The 18,041-nt window shown below is 41.3% G+C and overlaps 1 protein-coding gene across 2 annotated transcripts in view; it reads left to right on the forward strand.

Annotated features, from left to right (window-relative positions):
• Positions 1 to 18,041, forward strand: part of LOC141792248 (serine/threonine-protein kinase 4-like) — a 54,357-nt gene that overhangs the window by 1,232 nt on the left and 35,084 nt on the right. For both annotated transcript variants that reach the window (XM_074673116.1, XM_074673108.1), the window contains 7 exons: positions 6,884 to 6,964; positions 12,557 to 12,685; positions 13,972 to 14,086; positions 14,171 to 14,335; positions 15,624 to 15,791; positions 15,915 to 16,052; positions 16,386 to 16,517. In XM_074673116.1, coding sequence (XP_074529217.1) covers positions 6,884 to 6,964; positions 12,557 to 12,685; positions 13,972 to 14,086; positions 14,171 to 14,335; positions 15,624 to 15,791; positions 15,915 to 16,052; positions 16,386 to 16,517 — 928 coding nt within the window. The remainder of the gene's footprint in view (positions 1 to 6,883; positions 6,965 to 12,556; positions 12,686 to 13,971; positions 14,087 to 14,170; positions 14,336 to 15,623; positions 15,792 to 15,914; positions 16,053 to 16,385; positions 16,518 to 18,041) is intronic.

The raw sequence follows: 18,041 nt of genomic DNA on the forward strand, positions 1-18,041 counted from the left end.
ATTTAGGGTGGTCACAATCACAGAAGAAATCCTTGATACAATACTACTAAAAGTGTTATCATATGGAAACCTGTTTGAATTGAATCTACCTTTTCACTGCTTGTTTTCTTTAGCTGTTATCTCTCTCTTCACTTTTCTCCTTTTAGGCTTTCTAATTCAAAATCTTGGTGATTATTTTTCTTACTTTTTAATGCAAAAAACATTATCTGGTACATAGTATGGTGTAGACCACAGTTGAAATTTCAACTTGTGATCAGGGATGAGTAATCTGACCTCCTCACTCATGTGCACATCTCTGTTGAAATGTTTCAAAGCACCTCTGATTTTTGGATTTGCATTTATCTTTTTAAGACAAAGTGATTTGCTATAACTCTACCTTCTAAGGACTTTCTGTCTGTCTGATCCGTTTTTCTTTGACTTTTCAAATTAAATCCTTATTTCGAATCATCTTGATACCAAATCTGGACCACCAGGGCATACTCAGCTTTCATTATGATGTCCTAATTCTTCCATGCAGCACACACTGTAACAAATAATTGTAAATTTATGATGAAATTTCAACATTAAAATCCTGTTATGTATAAACACAGCACTGTATCAGCACTGTTTTAGCAATTCTTGAATTTCCCTCCAGGGATTAATAAAGTATGACTTATCTTATCTTATCTTATACAGCACTGTAACAAATGGACTGTAATAATGTCACTTTAAGATAACGGTAAAATACTGGTAGCTCTGCTGCCAGTATTTTTCAAAGCCTATTAATGATATGAGATCTTGCCATACATTGAGGTGTTGTGCAGGGGCCACAGGCTGTCTATGCTTGATTTGGCATGAAACACATGTCTGTGCTCTGTCTGTGCACTCCCAATGATTTTGCAGTGTGTTGGCCAATTTCGAAATGAAGTGTAAAAAAGATAAACTGAATTTTGTATTTTTTGCATGCCACGTTGAGCACAGACAGCGTGTGCCCTCAGCTCAATATCTCAATGTACAGCAGGGTCTCATATCCAATGTGTTCTCTCCTCACTCATGGTTACAAAACACCAGCACAACAAAAATTACTGTATGTAAAATAACTGTAAAATACTATGGGCAGGGTTGTCAGTTTTTACCATTATTTTACTTACATATACAGAATTATATTGTTAAAATAAACTAAGGGATATGCACTGTAAAATATCAGGAAACTACAGGCCGTTTCTACTGACAGTATCTTCCTGTTACTTTACAGTAAGTTTTTTTTTTAATTGTGCAGCTTTGTGAGAGATGTTTTTCTTTCTCTTCGATTCAGTGTTTTCTCATTATCAGTCCACCTTCTTACTGACAGAAACTTTCTGTGCATGTGTTGGGTTTGAGCACCCTGCTCAGGCAGATGAGTTTCCATGATGGCAGGAGAGAGAAGCCACAGCAGGTTTTTGTGTAAGAAACAATTAGGCCACAGGATCAATTCAAGAAACCTCTAGTATACACCTCTTTAAAGCCTAATACGAGTCAAGTTAGCAGTCACCATCATGTCCTGAAAAGTTATTAAATGTCGTAACTTTGAAACTAAATATATAAAAATGTAGAAGGCTGGGACAAAATTCATTAAAACATTTAATTTTTTGAAACTTAAAATTAAAGAATAAGATTAGAAGTCACACAGAGCAGTGTTTTCTTAGGCTTTCAGAGCAGTTTGACACTGGGAAAATGTTTGCTGTCTCACTGTGTCTCAGTGTTGTTTGACAGAATAGGAAGTAAAAAGTTCCCATTCTGTGAATTTATCAGGAGGATGCTGGTAAAACATACCACTCTCAGGTTATCATGTGGACTCACTCCTCCAGAGTTTCCTTATCCAGAGTTCATGTGAAAGCAGGGCATTAAAAAAATGAAGCAGTTGATTTCCAGAGAGGTTTACTTTAAAAATATTCACACTGTGTCCAAAAATGTGGAAGGATGGTGGTTGGTAACTTTAAACCCTTCAGATTTGGAATAGTTGTTAATCCGTTCATGGCCTCAGCCTGATTTCTAACGTCTCCATGTGAAGACATGCATTTATTTTTAACGCCCAGAATACATTCTTTGCTCAGATGTTTGTTTGAAGCCAGATGATCCATGCATCACATAAAAACTTTGCAGGCATAAGCAAGTACTGAACCCAGGTTAAACCAGTCTAAATCTAAATATTTCATAAAAATAAGAACTGTACAGAGTAGAAAGATCAGGGAATAGGGGGTGTTCTGCTTTTTTTAAATCCTGCATATAAATTACCAGTGCTGGATGTTCAAACTGAGCATGTGCAGATTTTCAAACCCCTACATATTCTAACAAAATAAAACCTGATCTTCAGCAGACTTTCGGAAACAATGATCACTTTTGGATCTTCTAACTTGTTTATAACACGTTAGGGGAGCCTCAAATTGAACCTCGCGATACAGTGCCCATCACAATACTTGCTTCACAATACCTTAATATCACTATACCACAATAGTGTGCTATGTTTTGATATTCTACCCAGTTAACAATTTGATTGAAACAACTTTCCTATTTTATTGTGTTTAAAATAAAAAAAGTCAGATGCAGTGTTTCATACATACACTTAACTTGAAAACAAAAAGTGTGTCAAGTATGTCAAATAAACTACTGTGACATTAGACTGATGCTGCAAAGAAATGATTGGGTCAAAGACGTGATCAGTTGATGAAACTGATAAATGTCACTTGTAACCAATATTACTCGGAAAAAAATCTAATATTGCACAAAACATGACTATGATTATTATTTGATCAGACTACTACACTGTAAAATTTAAACTTATTTTAAACTAGCTGACCCAACTAGTTTATTATACAGTTAATGGGCAACAATCAGCAGAGTAGCTCTTCGGCACCATCTACTGCAGTGGAGGTGTGGAAGACGTACTTCCAACTCACCTAAAATATGAATTTTTATATTAACAAAAGTATCTATATGAAGTGTTGAAAAGTTGATATTTTATCACAGTTCTAAGTATCATGGTATATTGCCATATCAACATATTTTGACACCTCTAGCCACAAACACCAAGGTTTGGCCATAGCTCTGTCCCCGACAGGCTTTTACGGGGATGGCCAATCAGAGGGAGTCTTAATAAGACAGCAGCTAAAACAAAGAGTTTCAGACAGAAGCTGAAAAAGGGGTTTCCTAAAACACCATTTTTTATGAGTAGGACTGTCACGATTAGTCAACATAATTGACTACGTCGACAATAAAAATTAATACGCACAAATTTTAACAGTCAAGGCATCATATTATTGTTTTTATTGTTGCTGTCATATGGTGAAATGAAATACCAGGTGGAAAATGCTCATCTGTAACTTCAGTTCACTGCATGAGGTGCCACGTTGTTGGATACTTCTACGGGAAAAGATCACTAAGTTCAGACATGAGGAATATTGATGAGGAAATATATTCATGCCCTGACGGCACTGTGCGCTGATGGTGGCTCTGTATCTCTGGCTTGGACGGCCAGGCTGACAGCTCTCAGTGTTCAGCACCTAATAATGTGATCTAGAGAGTCTTCTTTGCTCTCCATATAGACAGTTTTTCAGGATTTGAGTCACAAAGTAGTGTCAAAACTCCCCAGACTGGAGCTCATTCATGCTCACACTGCACCAGTAACACTCAGCAGGGAGGAGGAGGGGTGGAGTGCGCATGAGCAAAGTGTGGCATGCAGAGAAACAAAACTGAACATGTTGTTATGTAGAGCTGGGAGAGAGTCAGGCGGGATCATACAGAGCAAAGCAAGCCCCAATAAGCACTTTATCATTAGAAAACAAGCCCAGAGTCACTAATAAGTGGTCTTGCTAACACTGTGAACAACAACTCCATTTCCCTGTTACCCACTCACATGACACAGGGCTGACCAATCAGAGGCGAAAACCTAACTCTGGGTAAATGCAGTGAAAACCAGGCAAAGACATTCAACAGATGTTGGTTACAGATATGAGGTGCTGTACGAAAAACATTTAATCCTCCTAATATACAAATACTTCTCAGAATTATATGGAAAAAGTTCTCTTGGGAAGCACCATAAACACACTTTAAAGTGTCTGAATTAAGACTTTTTTTACACTGACTTCACTGACTTTAAATAGAATGGGAAATATGAGGTCTAAAAGATTAACGCTGTGTAGATTTGTTTTGTTAATATTCAGTTATTTACTGCTTTGTATTTTAAACAACCAACAACCAACTTGTTTTTGGTCATGATTCAGCAGTAAATAGATTGTTTTATATTTGCCCAGAGGGAAGTGCCACCCCAGTTCAATCCAGATTCAGATCAGACCTCACATGAATTGAACACTGAAATCCATCTGTTATTTATGATGTGTTTTGCTGAACTAAAGATAGTTATTTTATGTTGTGCAGTCAGTTGTTTGGTAAATAAAATGTAAGATTTTTTTTTTAAAAAGTGAAAAAAAGTGAAAAGCATCTCATCTTCCTCAAACTGAAAAGCTTTAAAATTTTTTCATTCTGTAACCAACAATGCCAAAAACAAAAGTTTTTAATTTTCAACATTAAAGACAAAAAAGGATTCTGAAGAAACATTAACCAGAAAAGCTTTTACAATAAATTATCACTCTTTTTTGAAATTTCCAGCTAAACTTCAGTTTGATGTTTTTTCCACAGTCAGTCAGTATGTTAACATCCATGCAGAAGTCAAACTAAGGTCATAGCCTGATGGTGAAGTCACAGCAGGGGATCTAGTCCTGTCTGTGTGAACAAGGAGAAAAGAGAATCAGACTTCAGAGAACATGCCACTCCACTCTCATAGGTGGCGCTGTGTTCTTTTTTTGTTTGGTGAAACTGTCTGTGTACCAAACTAGTTGCAGTTCACCTGAAGAGGAAACACCATGTTTACTAGGACGGCTGAGATGGATGCAGCTGTAGCTCTTTTTTTTTTTTACTTATAAATGTGCTGTGGTGTGTGTTTGTTGCGTTTGTTGTGTTGGAGCCATGGACTGTATGAGCACATCAAACCTTTTTTATAGTGGTCATCTACTTCCTCCTTCAACTTAATGCTGAGGTGTGCCGAGACCTGCCAAGTCCTGCTGAATCCAACAATAGTTTGATAGCAATAACACCATCTACGTGTGTCAATCCAGCTAAGCTTAGTCTGATCTTGGTCTGCTAAGCACACACTCCCCCTCCACACTACGTAGTTTGGGACGGCCCTTAATGTGGTGGACCCTCTGCAAGAACACGCAAACAGAGGGTTAGGCCTTTTTTCAAACCGCCCCCTACACACTCCCCCTCCACGACGGAGTGCACTCCGTCACTGAGTCACACTCGCAGCTGAATGAAGTTCACTTCATCAGGGTGTAGGGTATAAATACAGCTTTGGGACAGAAACTTCACTCGATCTCAGGCGCAAACAGATAGACAAAGAAAAAAAAGAAAATATAACGTAGAAAATACAAAAAAAACTTACTCCCACGCTTCTTTGGCTGCATTTCTGTTTTTATTGAAGAGTTTTTCATGTTTCACTCTCACTTGAATGAATTCTTTTGTTTTTGTGAAAGTCCCTGTAAATATTAGACACTCAGATACACACAAACTGTCTGAACAAATGCAAGGCAGGCCTTAATCAATGACATGTACATCTAAAGTTGTTAACATCTGCACTCATTAAATATTTCTGTTAGTTTTACAGTATTTGTGCAGGCACATGTGCGTGGAACTTACATTTGTATGTTGCTTCCTCTATGGATGACACCGGACACAATTTAGCGCTGCACGTGTTCAGCGAGTCGGCATCGGTGCAGACTCGCTCGTGGAGGGTTTTATGGCCCACTACCCCTCCCCGCGGATCGGTTTGGGATGGCCCTTGATGTGGCGGACCCTCCGCGAGAACGCGCAAACGGAGGGTCAGTGGGTAGGGAGAGTGTGTAGGGGGCGGTTTGAAAAAGGCCCTTAGTGTGTGGGGAGAGTGTGGGAGGTGGTGGTTTGGGATTGAGCCCTTCTGTGGTGCCATTTTTGCTGAAAGGCCTTTGCTGTTGTTTTACTGCCCTCTACTGGTCTGGTGCTGTTTTGCACTGATCTGTATTTTCTTTTTGTCATACGTCATTGTTCTGTTTTGCATGATTTACCCGAGTCCAAGGTGTCGCAGGTTGAAACACAGACAAACTATAGGCCATAGGAACGGTTTAGTACTGCTTAACAGAAAGTAAAGGTTCCTGGACCCTGTGTTTGAAACCCAGCTTCAGTGTCAGGCCTGTGAGAGGCTGGTGACCTGTCCAGCCAATGACAGGTGGAGGAAAGACTGACCATCATGTAGGTTGTTTCACACATTTAGTTGAGACAGTAAACACATTTTATTAGTTAGTTTGATTTCTTATCCTTCATGTGAAATACCTTCCTGTAGTCATCCTAAAACTGTCTCATCACGATCTGCATCTAGAACGACATTAGATCTATTTTTGTTTCACGCTCAGACTATTTCTGTCTCTCTTTGGTTTTGGAGTAAAGGGGGGGCAGCTGCACCCACAATAAAGATGAATTTCTCTCCTGCTTTTTATTAGTTAAGCAGCACAACCCACCTCCACACAGGAAGAGACATGAGCAGTTTTTGGTTTCCTGAAAATTAATTCTATTTAATGTGTTAATAGCAAATACAAAAGGTCTAACTGTAGTTAGACCTTCAGATAAAGCAACATGACAGTGTATCCTCCTAAACGCTGCAGGTTTTAACATCTAGACGTATTCCTTATAGTGTTTATCAGCTATAAAATTTCTTTTGACTTGGTCTAAGTTTGTTTTCTGATAATATTTCTGCAGTAATCTTTCCCTGATACATTTTATTGATGCTCTTTAATCTCTCCATCCTTTTCCTTCCTCCACCACGCTCCTGTGATTACAGACAGTTGAAGAAGCTGAGCGAGGACAGCCTCACCAAGCAGCCAGAGGAAGTGTTTGATGTCCTGGAGAAGCTGGGTGAAGGGTGAGTCTGTTACTCACACTCTCAGTCCTGACAGCTTGAGCCGTCTGGTGTCTGACGCTTCTGTATTTAAATGAAGTTTATTTTAATCCACTCTCAGTCCCCTCTCTCTGCTGTCTCTTTTGCTCCTTTTCTTTGTATCTCTCTCGGCCTGTGCCTTATTTCCTCCTCCTCCTCTTTGTCTGGCTCCTCCCTTTTCGGGTGCCAATCAATGTAAACATTGCATCTCAACATCCTGTTTCTCAACGCACTTCCTGTTCTGAGCAGTTGATCGACGCTCTGTTTCTTTCAGCTCTAATTTTCCACTCAGACTCGGTGGGTGGTAACTATTTTTTTACCATAAGCTGAACATCAGCCACGCTGGTATATACGGGGCTAATACTTACTGTATTCTCACAAGATACTAAACTGTCTTTTAAAACTGTGAGAAGTTTATTTTTTACCTTAGTATGTAACATTCTGGAACTAACTCTGCTGCATCCTCTTGACCTACAGTTGAGGTGAAAATGATCACCCCTGCTGTGAAATTTTCATCTTTTTTTTGAGAGCTGTTAAACAGATCCATGAATTTTGAACACAGCCTCTCCAAACATCCTTGGTTTATTTTGGATGCTTACATTATTTTACTTTTTACACAGAAGTGATTTATGATTTCACAGAATGATTTCACAAAAACCAAAAACTACCAGGGGCAAAATTAGTTACCCACTCACGCTTCACCTTGCTAAAAGGATGGAACAGCTCATGAAGAAAATCTGGACCGTTCTGTTTGACTGACTTGCTTTGGTGTGTCGTTCAGTTCATGCTTTTTTTTTTTTTTTTTTACCTTGGTTTTACTGCTCAGTTTGGACAGTTGTGGAAGGAGGTGGTGTGCTATTGATACGGCCTGTGGTGACAGAGTTGTAGGATGCGTCTGTTGGGATGTCTGGTTCTGCTGTGTGGCAGCACTTCAGATTTAGTGTGAGCTCTGATGACGGCAGTTAGAAAGTGGTGGATAAACCCACTACTGAGTATGTCCCACTTTGAGACTTGTCACTATGTTAAACGACTTTTCAGACCCCTCTAGCGACTTTGTCACTTTACGAAAAAGTGATTGGCGCCAAATCTGGAGTTTTGAGCATCTTTCAGTCTTACTCTCCTACATGAGAAGCAGCTGCTACCCTGGGCCCCTCCCCTTTCCTCTCCTCGCTCACACAGCAGTCTCTCTGAGCTGCAGCCAGAGCAGATGATAGCATGCAAATAAACCGCACATGTGCGACTTTGTTGCAATATGTAGCAATTTTTTTGCTGGCCCCATGCCTAAATAGTGGGGGGCAAATGAGATTTTTTATATAAAGAAAAAAAAAGAAAAAAGACAGAAGAAAGTTAATTTGAAGTTCTAAACATTTTTACAAGTTTTTTTTTTTTTTTTTTTTTTTTTTTACCTGCTTTCCCTCACTCATTATTCCTCTCTCCTGAAGTCCAGGCAGTTACATGCCAGTTGATTATTATGCAAATTAGGCGATGGCATCATTTAACAATTTGTGGCCACCACCAATAGCAACTTTTCTTACTGAGGAGTTGGCATGTTGAATCCAGCAGTGTCTCACTCACTTAACTTAAATGTTTCAAATGGCATACTAGGGCTGTCACTTTTCCTCAAAATCAAAGTCGAACGGTTTTCAACCATAAACGAAACTAATCGAAGATAATCGAACCCCCCCCCCCCGCCGCCGCCGCCGCCGCCGCTGACCGGCTGTGAATCACAGACACGAGACATTTCCTTTATATTCTCAGCCTTTTTTTATTGCCACAAACACTGCACAACGGCACTAACTGACTTATTTTCTCATATTATTTGCCAGAAACACAAGCCTGTCAACCTGCTCAGGATCAAGTGCTGCTCTTTTTTTGTTCACAATGTTGCCTGCTGACGAGAACACCCGTTCAGAGCGCACTGAGGTACCCGGCACACACAGATATTTACGAGCCAACTTTGAGAGCTGCGGGTATCGAGCACACCCTATTTCTCTCCACCAAAGCAGGGGGTTGCTGTCTGCAGAGAGTGGGTTCTCTCTCATGTAGGTTTGTATTTCTTGAATGGAACTCGCGTTACTTACAACAGAGTCACTCGTTTTGTACAAACTCCCAAACAGGGAGCCCATCGCTCCAAGAGCAGCTGCCCTTTCTTCAGGTTTACAGTCACTGTCTGTTTCATAGTCATTCATCTCACGTGACAAGCTGTCAATGACAACATTTTTCTTCTCTGGTGAAAGGTGGACTAAGCGAATGAACCGGGGGTCCAGGAGCGCTGCTTTATTGAGAAGCATCCACTCGCCGCTCTCCTCACAGTAGCGCGCTTTCAGATTAGCCAGCATCCGCTCTGTGAACATTATAAAAAAAAGAAATATTTTTGTCCTAAACTGTCATGTATTCTGAAGTAAATACAAACCTCTGAATAAATCGTTTTTAACACTGAAATACGTATATTTTGATCATTTAAACGCAAAGCTGGCGCAGATTTAGACAGAAAAAAATTGTATGAATACCTCTCACATTCGTGATGACTGGTCTGTATGACGGGTCGGGGGTGCTCAGCTGTGACAGCATGACGTGCTGCAGAGGCAGGACAGCTGATGCTGTAGGGTAGGCATCCGTCGACAGGGCCTGAGTTGCCACTTTAAATGGCTTCAGAATGTCCTTAAGCTGTTCCACCATAGACCATTCCAAAGTGCTGAGCTCCAAATGGGACAACTTCTTTTCAAAAACAACGGCAGCCACTGCAGCTTGTTGCTCGGATGCGCGACAAATCATGTCGTAAGTGGTATTCCATTTGGTAACACAGTCATTTATGAGTCTCTCTTTTTTTAATCCAAGAAGCTCCTGCTTTTCCTCCAGAAGGCAGGAGTCGGCCGGAGACCTCCCGAAATGAGCCGCAGTTTGTTTCAGTCTGGAGAGCGCTGTCTCAACTCCTTTAGCCTCCAGTCCCTTGCGCACTGCCAGGTTCAGGGTGTGAGCCAAACACGGTACATCAATAAGCCCCAAATTGTGCACGGCGTTCACATAGTTAAGAGCATTGTCTGTGGTAACAGACACGACTGCCTCCCGGGGTATGCCGAAGTCCTCCAGCGTGCTACTAATACTAGCGGCTACGTGTGCAGCTGTGTGGCTCCCTCTAAGCTCTTTAGTGCACAAAACATAGTTTTCAAGTTCCCATGTGTCAGAAATGAAGTGAGCCGTCACCGTCACATAAGCATGAGTAGCCATCGATGTCCACCCATCGGTAGTAAGGGAGAGCGTCTTGTCTTTTAATATACTCTCAATGTTTGCCCGCGTAACATCGTACAGCTTTACGATGTGGCTCGAAATGGCGGTGCGGCTGGGAATGGTGTACCGTGGCTCCAGTTCCATCATCAAGTCCCGAAAACCCTCTCCCGTAACCACACCAATGGGCCGCATATCCTTGCATATGAATCGTGCAATCTTGTCGGTAATAGCTTTTTTCCGCACCTCTGGTAAGGACCCTGCCGAAAAAAACGTTGTCACACGGGGCTGAACACTCGATGAAGCACCGCTGCACTTTGGCGCCTCCTCCTCGACTGCATGGCTTGGATGAAAAGCCGATAGATGAGACCGCAGACTTGTTGTTGAGGACGAGTAGGTAAACTGCTTTCCACATAACCGACACACAGCCCGGTCTTTGTTTTTAATTTTCCCATCAATGGCGTAGAACCCAAAATACTTCCACACATTGCTCCTCAGATGATTCGGTGTTATTATTGAACGTCGTCCACTGTGGCTTTCTGCATCTTCCATTTTTATCAACTATACTTCACTCTTTGGTCACTGAGGTCAAGAGAGAAGTTCATACGCGATGGAACTGTCGAGCTTTGCGGACAGCGCCCTCTGCTGGATGAAAGGGTTCACTGCTCCAGGCGCCCTGATGAGCTGCTGAACCCAATATTTTACGTTCGAATATGTATTTACTAATCGGTTACGGATATTTATCCCCATGTTCGATTGATTATTCGAATATCGAACATAAAGTGACAGCCCTATGGCATACTGCCTCAGTCTTTCAGGACTAAACTTAACAGAATTGGTTTTATAAAATCACCAGGGCTGAACAATTAATCAAATCTAAACGGACATCGCAATGTAACAGAGTGTAGTTTTCAAATCCCAGAGTCTGCAATTGAAAAAATAAAAGGAAAAAAAAATTGGAAGGGATTTAGTAACTTGTGCTCCTTCTTCCTTAAAACCAGCAAAAGTCAAAATGCTGTTTTTTCTGGCAAAAATATTACATTATTACAAGGCTTGAAGTTCGATCAGTCAGTATTCTTCTACGATTGTGATAGTTAGATAAAGATATGTTATTCATATTAATTCATGCCTCTAACATGTAGGTCTGGCTATCATATTATAGAATGATAATGAATGATTTATTAGTTGTTGTTAGTAAATAATGCATAAGACCCCCCTCCCAAAAATAAATAGATAAAAAAATAATAATAATAAATGAATCAATCAATCAATAAATAAATAAGAAATAATAGATAAATAAATAAAACTTGCATGCTTAATCGCAATTGCAATATTGGTCCAAAAAAAATCGCAATTAGATTATTTTCCAAAATTGTTCAGCCCTACTATTAACAGTGGATTATTGGGATATATGGTATTTTGGGGTGTACACCAAACCAAACCAGAAACTGTGTCCACACAACGATGATAAGAACCAGATTCTGTGAACTGTTCCATCCCTACCTTGCAAGTTGTAGCTGTTGTGTGTCACTGGGCAGTTCTCTGTGCACCTTAGAACCCTCCCAGCTGTTTGGCCTAGCTGCAGCTCACAATCTTTACCAGAACCCAACAATAAGTGCAACTGTGAGTGAGGAGGGAACACAGTTGATGAAGGTCGCTGAGACTTTGGAGTGTTTCACAGTGAAGTCAGGGGCAAAGATTCCTGTGGGTTGCTGCCAGGGGCTAGTGTCCCTCTGTGCTCACTGTCTACAGTTAAAGGGTCTCTCCTAGGAGCTAGAGATGCTCATCATAAAGTGGTGGAATAGTTTGTAGGTCATTTGACCATGTTTTGTGTTGAAATTTGAGAAACCACTTACCACTAATTAGTTGTCTAACTGAAACCGTTCCTGCTGAACGTTTTTACATTTTGCATGTAAACATACTTCCAGCAGGGGGCTGAGTAACTTTGAGTGCAGCTGTAGTTCACTGTTCAGAAGAAGCAGAACTCAATAAATTCAGATAATATTTGACCATGAAATCAAACACTTGTCTGGTAAATTGAAAACCTGCCGGTCACGTTGTCCGGTGCCATTTTATATTTTATAGCGGAAACCCTGGGTGGCAGCTCAGCTCATGTCACACCGGTAGCCTGAATATTCTACAACACACAGCAAAGCTCATGGTGCTTGCTCACACTGCACGGTCCCACTGTCAAGAGTAAATCAAGCAGAGGAATGCTGACTCATCCTTTTTCTGGCTAATGCAGCTTGCTAAAGGCTTGACGTGTGACCATCGAGTTGTTGGCCATAGCCTGGTGCACAGTTTCACAAACAGCCACCACATCCTGTGAATACTCTGTGTGTGTCTCTGCAGGTCGTACGGCTGCGTGTTCAAAGCTCATTACAAAGAGACGGGCGAGATCGTTGCCATCAAACAGGTTCCAGTGGAGTCAGATCTTCAGGAGATCATCAAGGAGATCTCCATCATGCAGCAGTGCAACAGGTGTGTGTTCATCAGATCACCTGAGCTGCACACAAATGGTGCTGGAACGAGCAGAAACTGATTCCTGAAGGGGGAGACAAGAGAAGAAGAGGAGCTTTAGTGTCAGGGATCAAACTCAGTTTATCTTATCAGGTTTTCTTAAGGAGTGCCCTTGAAAAGAAGACTCTTCAGACCAACAGGACAAAGGCACACACAAAGAAAGTTTATTAACACATCTTTCTCAGCTGCTTTTAAGTAGGGCTGGGGCGTTATGCTACTCAAGCGATTCAATTCTATTACAATCTTTGGGCTACCAATTCAATAAATTGCGATTCTTTGATAATTATGATTTTTAGTTTGCGTTTTAACAACAGACCATGTGGAAAAAATGAAATGATGATAATGTCTACAGACTGTATCAGGAGCCATATTTTCCAATAAAATGGGCATCGTGTGAGTCAGAGAGAAACAATTCACCCTCTGTTAGAGAAAAGTGGAAACTTTTTTCCAGTCCAGTTTATAAACAAAGACTAAAATAAAGACTTTGAATTTGAATTTGAAAAAAAAAAAGTTTTTTTTTAACAAAGAGTCCTGATCTGATCTTGTCAAACAAAAAAAACCACAATAAAACGATTTTCGATTTTTTTCTTCCACCCCTACTTTTAAGCTTGGTGTAAACGCACAAAGGATTTAAAGTTTTATCAGTGTTGCTCTTTATGATGTGTTATCAGAGAGGAGGCAGAAAATACAGATAAATTAGGTAAAGACACCAAATAAAAAAAAAAAAAAATCAATAGAAGAAGTGAGAAGCCCTGAAGGCGTCGTAACTCCAGTCAGCCCAGGCAGTCTGGAAGGCGTTGATGGCAATGGTGTGGAGACATAGCTTGCATCTCCTCTCAAAAGTCTCTGTCATCTTGCCCCAGATCTCTTCCCTCTTAGTTAATGTCCCCTCTGTATCCCTGAGCGTCCTAAGCATACAGAGATTTCCAGAGGTTTGGACCATGAGCCAGCTGGCTCCTGAGCTACTAGCTCGTAGCACATACATATAGGATCAACAACATCAACAGAGTGCTGGTTAAAGTTTGTGATTTCGATGTGAAAAAGAGTCTAACTGGAAATCCAGAGAGGACACTGCTCAAAGAAACATCTGACATGTTTATGAATAAAAAAGAAAGAGAAAGAGGGTAAAATAAGAGAAGAGAGCGCAAACAGGGTCGATACACGCACACACAATACCAGGAGTTTAACTTTTACTCCAAGAAATGTAAAATAACCTTGGTTTTCTCCTGAATTTCATCTCTTTACAGTCCACATGTGGTACGGTATTACGGCAGCTACTTCAAAAACAGTGACCTGTGGATCGTCATGGAGTACTGTGGAGCCGGATCAGTGTCTGACATCATCCGAATTCGCAGCAAGACGGTGAGTGGGACTCAAACACACTGCGACGTATGAAGGTTTCTGTGATTTACCTCTCATCATACCTGTCCACGTTTCTCTGAGCAGCTAACAGAAGAAGAGATCGCCACCATCCTGCAGTCCACACTGAAGGGTCTGGAGTATCTGCACTTCATGAGGAAAATCCACAGAGACATCAAAGCAGGAAACATCCTGCTCAACACTGAGGGGCAGGCCAAACTGGCTGACTTTGGGGTTGCTGGACAACTCACGGTGAGTTCAGTTACCCGTTTTTTTGTGAGTTGTTTTCATCAAGGTGAGAAATCACACAATGTGGACAAAAATCAACTTGACTGACTGCTCAGTCTCCTGAATCTGTGTAAGAGAAGCACTTTTTTCCTGTCAGGAATTGATTTCAATTACTCTGTTAAAGCCCCTGTTACAGGTGATTTTGTCATATCTGAGAAAAGTAATGCCTGAACTACACTGGATATGTCTGCAGTGTGACTCTGTTGCACTGTGTCTTTAGGGCATTTGTTAACCTACACTGGCTGCGTGTTCAGACCAACAAGCAGCGTGGCTGACAGACAGCTGGAGTCACAGACTGAGGAGTTCCTGCTCTTCCCCCTCCGTTGATCAGTCTCTCTTCATTCATGTTGGGCTGTGAAACCTCAAACCTGTTGAGGTTGTGGCCATGACCCTTCACAGTGAAAACATTACCAGCTACAGTGATGCTGATAGTGGGAGGAGCTCATCATCAATGAACAAATTGGCGAGGGGAAACTTACTCTGCTTGAGGAAAGCATGAATTTTGTGTGAACATTCTGAAAACTAATTTGGTGACCCATAAAAAATCTCAGCGACCCACCTTTGGATCAGGACCCAGACTTTGGGAATACTGGTTTAAAGGCACAAAGCCCAATAAGTAAATGTGTTGGGCATCGTGTCTGGACATCAGGTGAATTGACTCAGCTTTAAACCACAGTACTTAAACAGAATAATAAGTTTAAATAGTGGGAGATTTTATCCTGTATTTGAGGGTGGCTTTGTCTCAGTGATGTAGTCATTTTCTCTCAATTTCCAGGTCAGAGGTTTGATCCCGGCTCCTGCAGTTGACGCACCTTGAAACAGAAATAAGTCAGATGTCTCAGCTTTGAACATTATTGCTATTTTCACTTCCTTTCTGGCTGAAGTTTCTTTGTTGAGGTCAGGCACTTAGACATGCTTTCACCAGAATTCTGCAGTTGTCTGGATTACAGGACAGGATCCATTATTGAAATATCTTTCATGTTGTTTAGCCTACTGTCTTGGGATGCTAACAACAACTAATGCTTTTGCTACAGTGTAAACAGGCAGAGGTGACAGACTCCTGTGTACTGAATGATTTAATATGATCTGATCAGGTTGTCTGTGATTTCACTTTAACTGTTAAGGAGTATTTGAAGTTGTTCGGGCTTTTGACCAAAAATTATCCACAGACCAATCAAATCTGTTTTTAGTTTGTTGTTGTTTGACTTGACAGTCTCTATTACTTATCTCATTATCCTCCTCTCTTCCTCAGGACACCATGGCGAAACGAAACACCGTCATCGGCACGCCCTTCTGGATGGCTCCAGAGGTCATACAGGAGATCGGTTACAACTGTGTGGCTGACATTTGGTCTCTGGGAATAACAGCTCTTGAGATGGCTGAGGGGAAGCCGCCTTATGCTGACATCCATCCCATGAGGGTGAGACAGTCTGTGGTTTTACTGGAAGGAGTTTTGTGTTCTTGTGAAGCTGTTGAGCTTTGTTGAGTTTTGGATTTGTTTCTTTGGGTCTTTGGTGTCCTGAGTTGTGTTTTTTTCTTCCAGGCCATATTCATGATTCCCACCAACCCTCCTCCAACATTCAGGACTCCTGCCCAGTGGTCTCAGGGGTTTAGAGACTTTGTCAGCCAGTGTTTGGTGAAAAACCCAGAAAACAGAGCCACAGCCACACAATTGTTACAGGTAAATCTCTATTTTGTTGCAGGGTCAGGGCTACAGATGAAGTACCTACTGGTACAGATACACACAAAGTAACAGTTAGTTGATATATTGTACAGAAACAAAAAGGTTATGCAATTCAGCAACTCTCAGGTTAACAGGTGTTATTTGTATTTTCACTTAGTTTGGCTGAAACATGTTTGCATCCTATTTTCTTTTGCTAGAACCGTAACTAATTGGAAAGACGTTGGATTCAGCTTAGAGTCTGTGTTCTGCTGAGGTAGAAACAGAATGTGTTTGCACTTTTCTCCTCTCATCAGCCTAACCTTTCTCTCTCCTCCTACCTCTGCCCTCCAGCATCCCTTCATCAAGTCAGCCAAACCCAATTCCATCCTCAGAGCGCTTATCACAGATGCCATGGAGATCAAGCTGAAGAGACAAGAGGAGGCGGAGCAGAGGGAACAGGAGGGAGATGACGATGACAACTCGGTATGAGCACCAACGCAGGAATAAGCAGAATTATATGGACAAAACTGACAGTTCCTTAAGTTGATAGCTGCTGTCGTCAGGGACTTAAAGCTGAGTTTGACATAAATCCTTCTTAAACTCACTGAAAAATATTCATCCCAGTCCTTAAATGTCAGTGTAGGGCTACCCCCTCTGTTCTGCATCTTTTTCCATGCTCCAACTCAGACGAAACATGCAGCTAAAGGAATTCTTATACAGAAAACATCCAGTGTACTTTATTTATTTTAATCACCAAATTTATGAGTGCCTTCGAAATAGTTTCTTGTGAATCCACAGTTTGACCATAAAAATCAGAGCCATAGATCATTTTCCAACAAGACATTCCTGTTAGATTAGATTAGATTTGATCCAATTAGAGCCTTTATTGTCATTGAACATTAGTACAGAGTACATAAGCATGACAAAATTGATGTACAGCTCCCCTTTTATTGTAAAATAAGATCTGTTAAAGAATAAACTAAATGGAAATATAAAAGTATATAAAACTGAACAATGCTGCATATAGCAGAGCTTTATGCAAATTACAAGACTGTTAACAGACACTTTGTTAACACGCAGCACATCCATTTCACAATTATTGCACATTTCTGGTTTATTGCTTATTGCATAGCTTGTTGCTTTATTGCACCTGAACTGAGGTTGAATGACACAGAATTGTGTCAGATGGTTGAGTTCAACAGGCCTATGGCCTTGTTGTAAAAACTGTCTCTGAGTCAGTTAGTCCATGCCTTTAGCATCCTGAAACGTCTGCAGAGAGCAGCAGCCAAAACACACGATGTCCTGGGTGTGTGCTGTCTCAGGAGGCTGTGTGCCCTCTTGAGACAGTGGGTGCCGTAGAGGTCCTGTAAATAGAGAAGAGGGTGGCCAATCATCTTCTGGGCGGTGTTTTTAACCCTCTGTAGTGCCTCCCTATGTGCTATGGTGCAGCTGGCAAACCAACAAGAGATGAAATAAGTTAGCACACTCTCCACAGAGCAGTGGTAGAATGAGGTCAGCAGCTCCCTCTGTAAGTTGATCCTCTTTAGGATCCTCAAAACGCTCTCCCCATTTATGAAGATGGGCTAAAGACCAGTCTTCCTTTTCCTCTAGTCCACAATCACCTCCTTTGTCTTAGAGGTGTTGAGGACCAAGTTGTTGCCAGCACGCCAGTGCCTCTGGACCACCTCCCTATAGGCCGTCTCATCGTCTCCTCCCACGAAGGTGGTGTCGTCTACAAATTTGACAATGGTGTTGTCTGGTTGAGTACTGACACAGTCATATGTGTACAGAGTGTTCTAAAGTTCAACAATTTCATTTAGCAATTGCTAAAGCATCCAAAACAACGTACAACACAAGCAACAATTTAGACAGAAGGAAAAACCTAGTTAGTGCTACAAAGTGCTACAAGTTATTTGGCTGCAGGTGCTGCCATCAAGTGCAAGAAGATAATCTGGCCAACTTGCAACAGTTAGTCCTGCAGCCTCACAGCAGGAAGGTTACCCGTTC

Source organism: Halichoeres trimaculatus, unplaced genomic scaffold (assembly GCF_033239565.1).
Source record: "Halichoeres trimaculatus isolate MK-OKI-2021-1 unplaced genomic scaffold, fHalTri1.1 fHalTri1_scaffold_1, whole genome shotgun sequence".
NCBI lineage: Eukaryota > Metazoa > Chordata > Actinopteri > Labriformes > Labridae > Halichoeres > Halichoeres trimaculatus.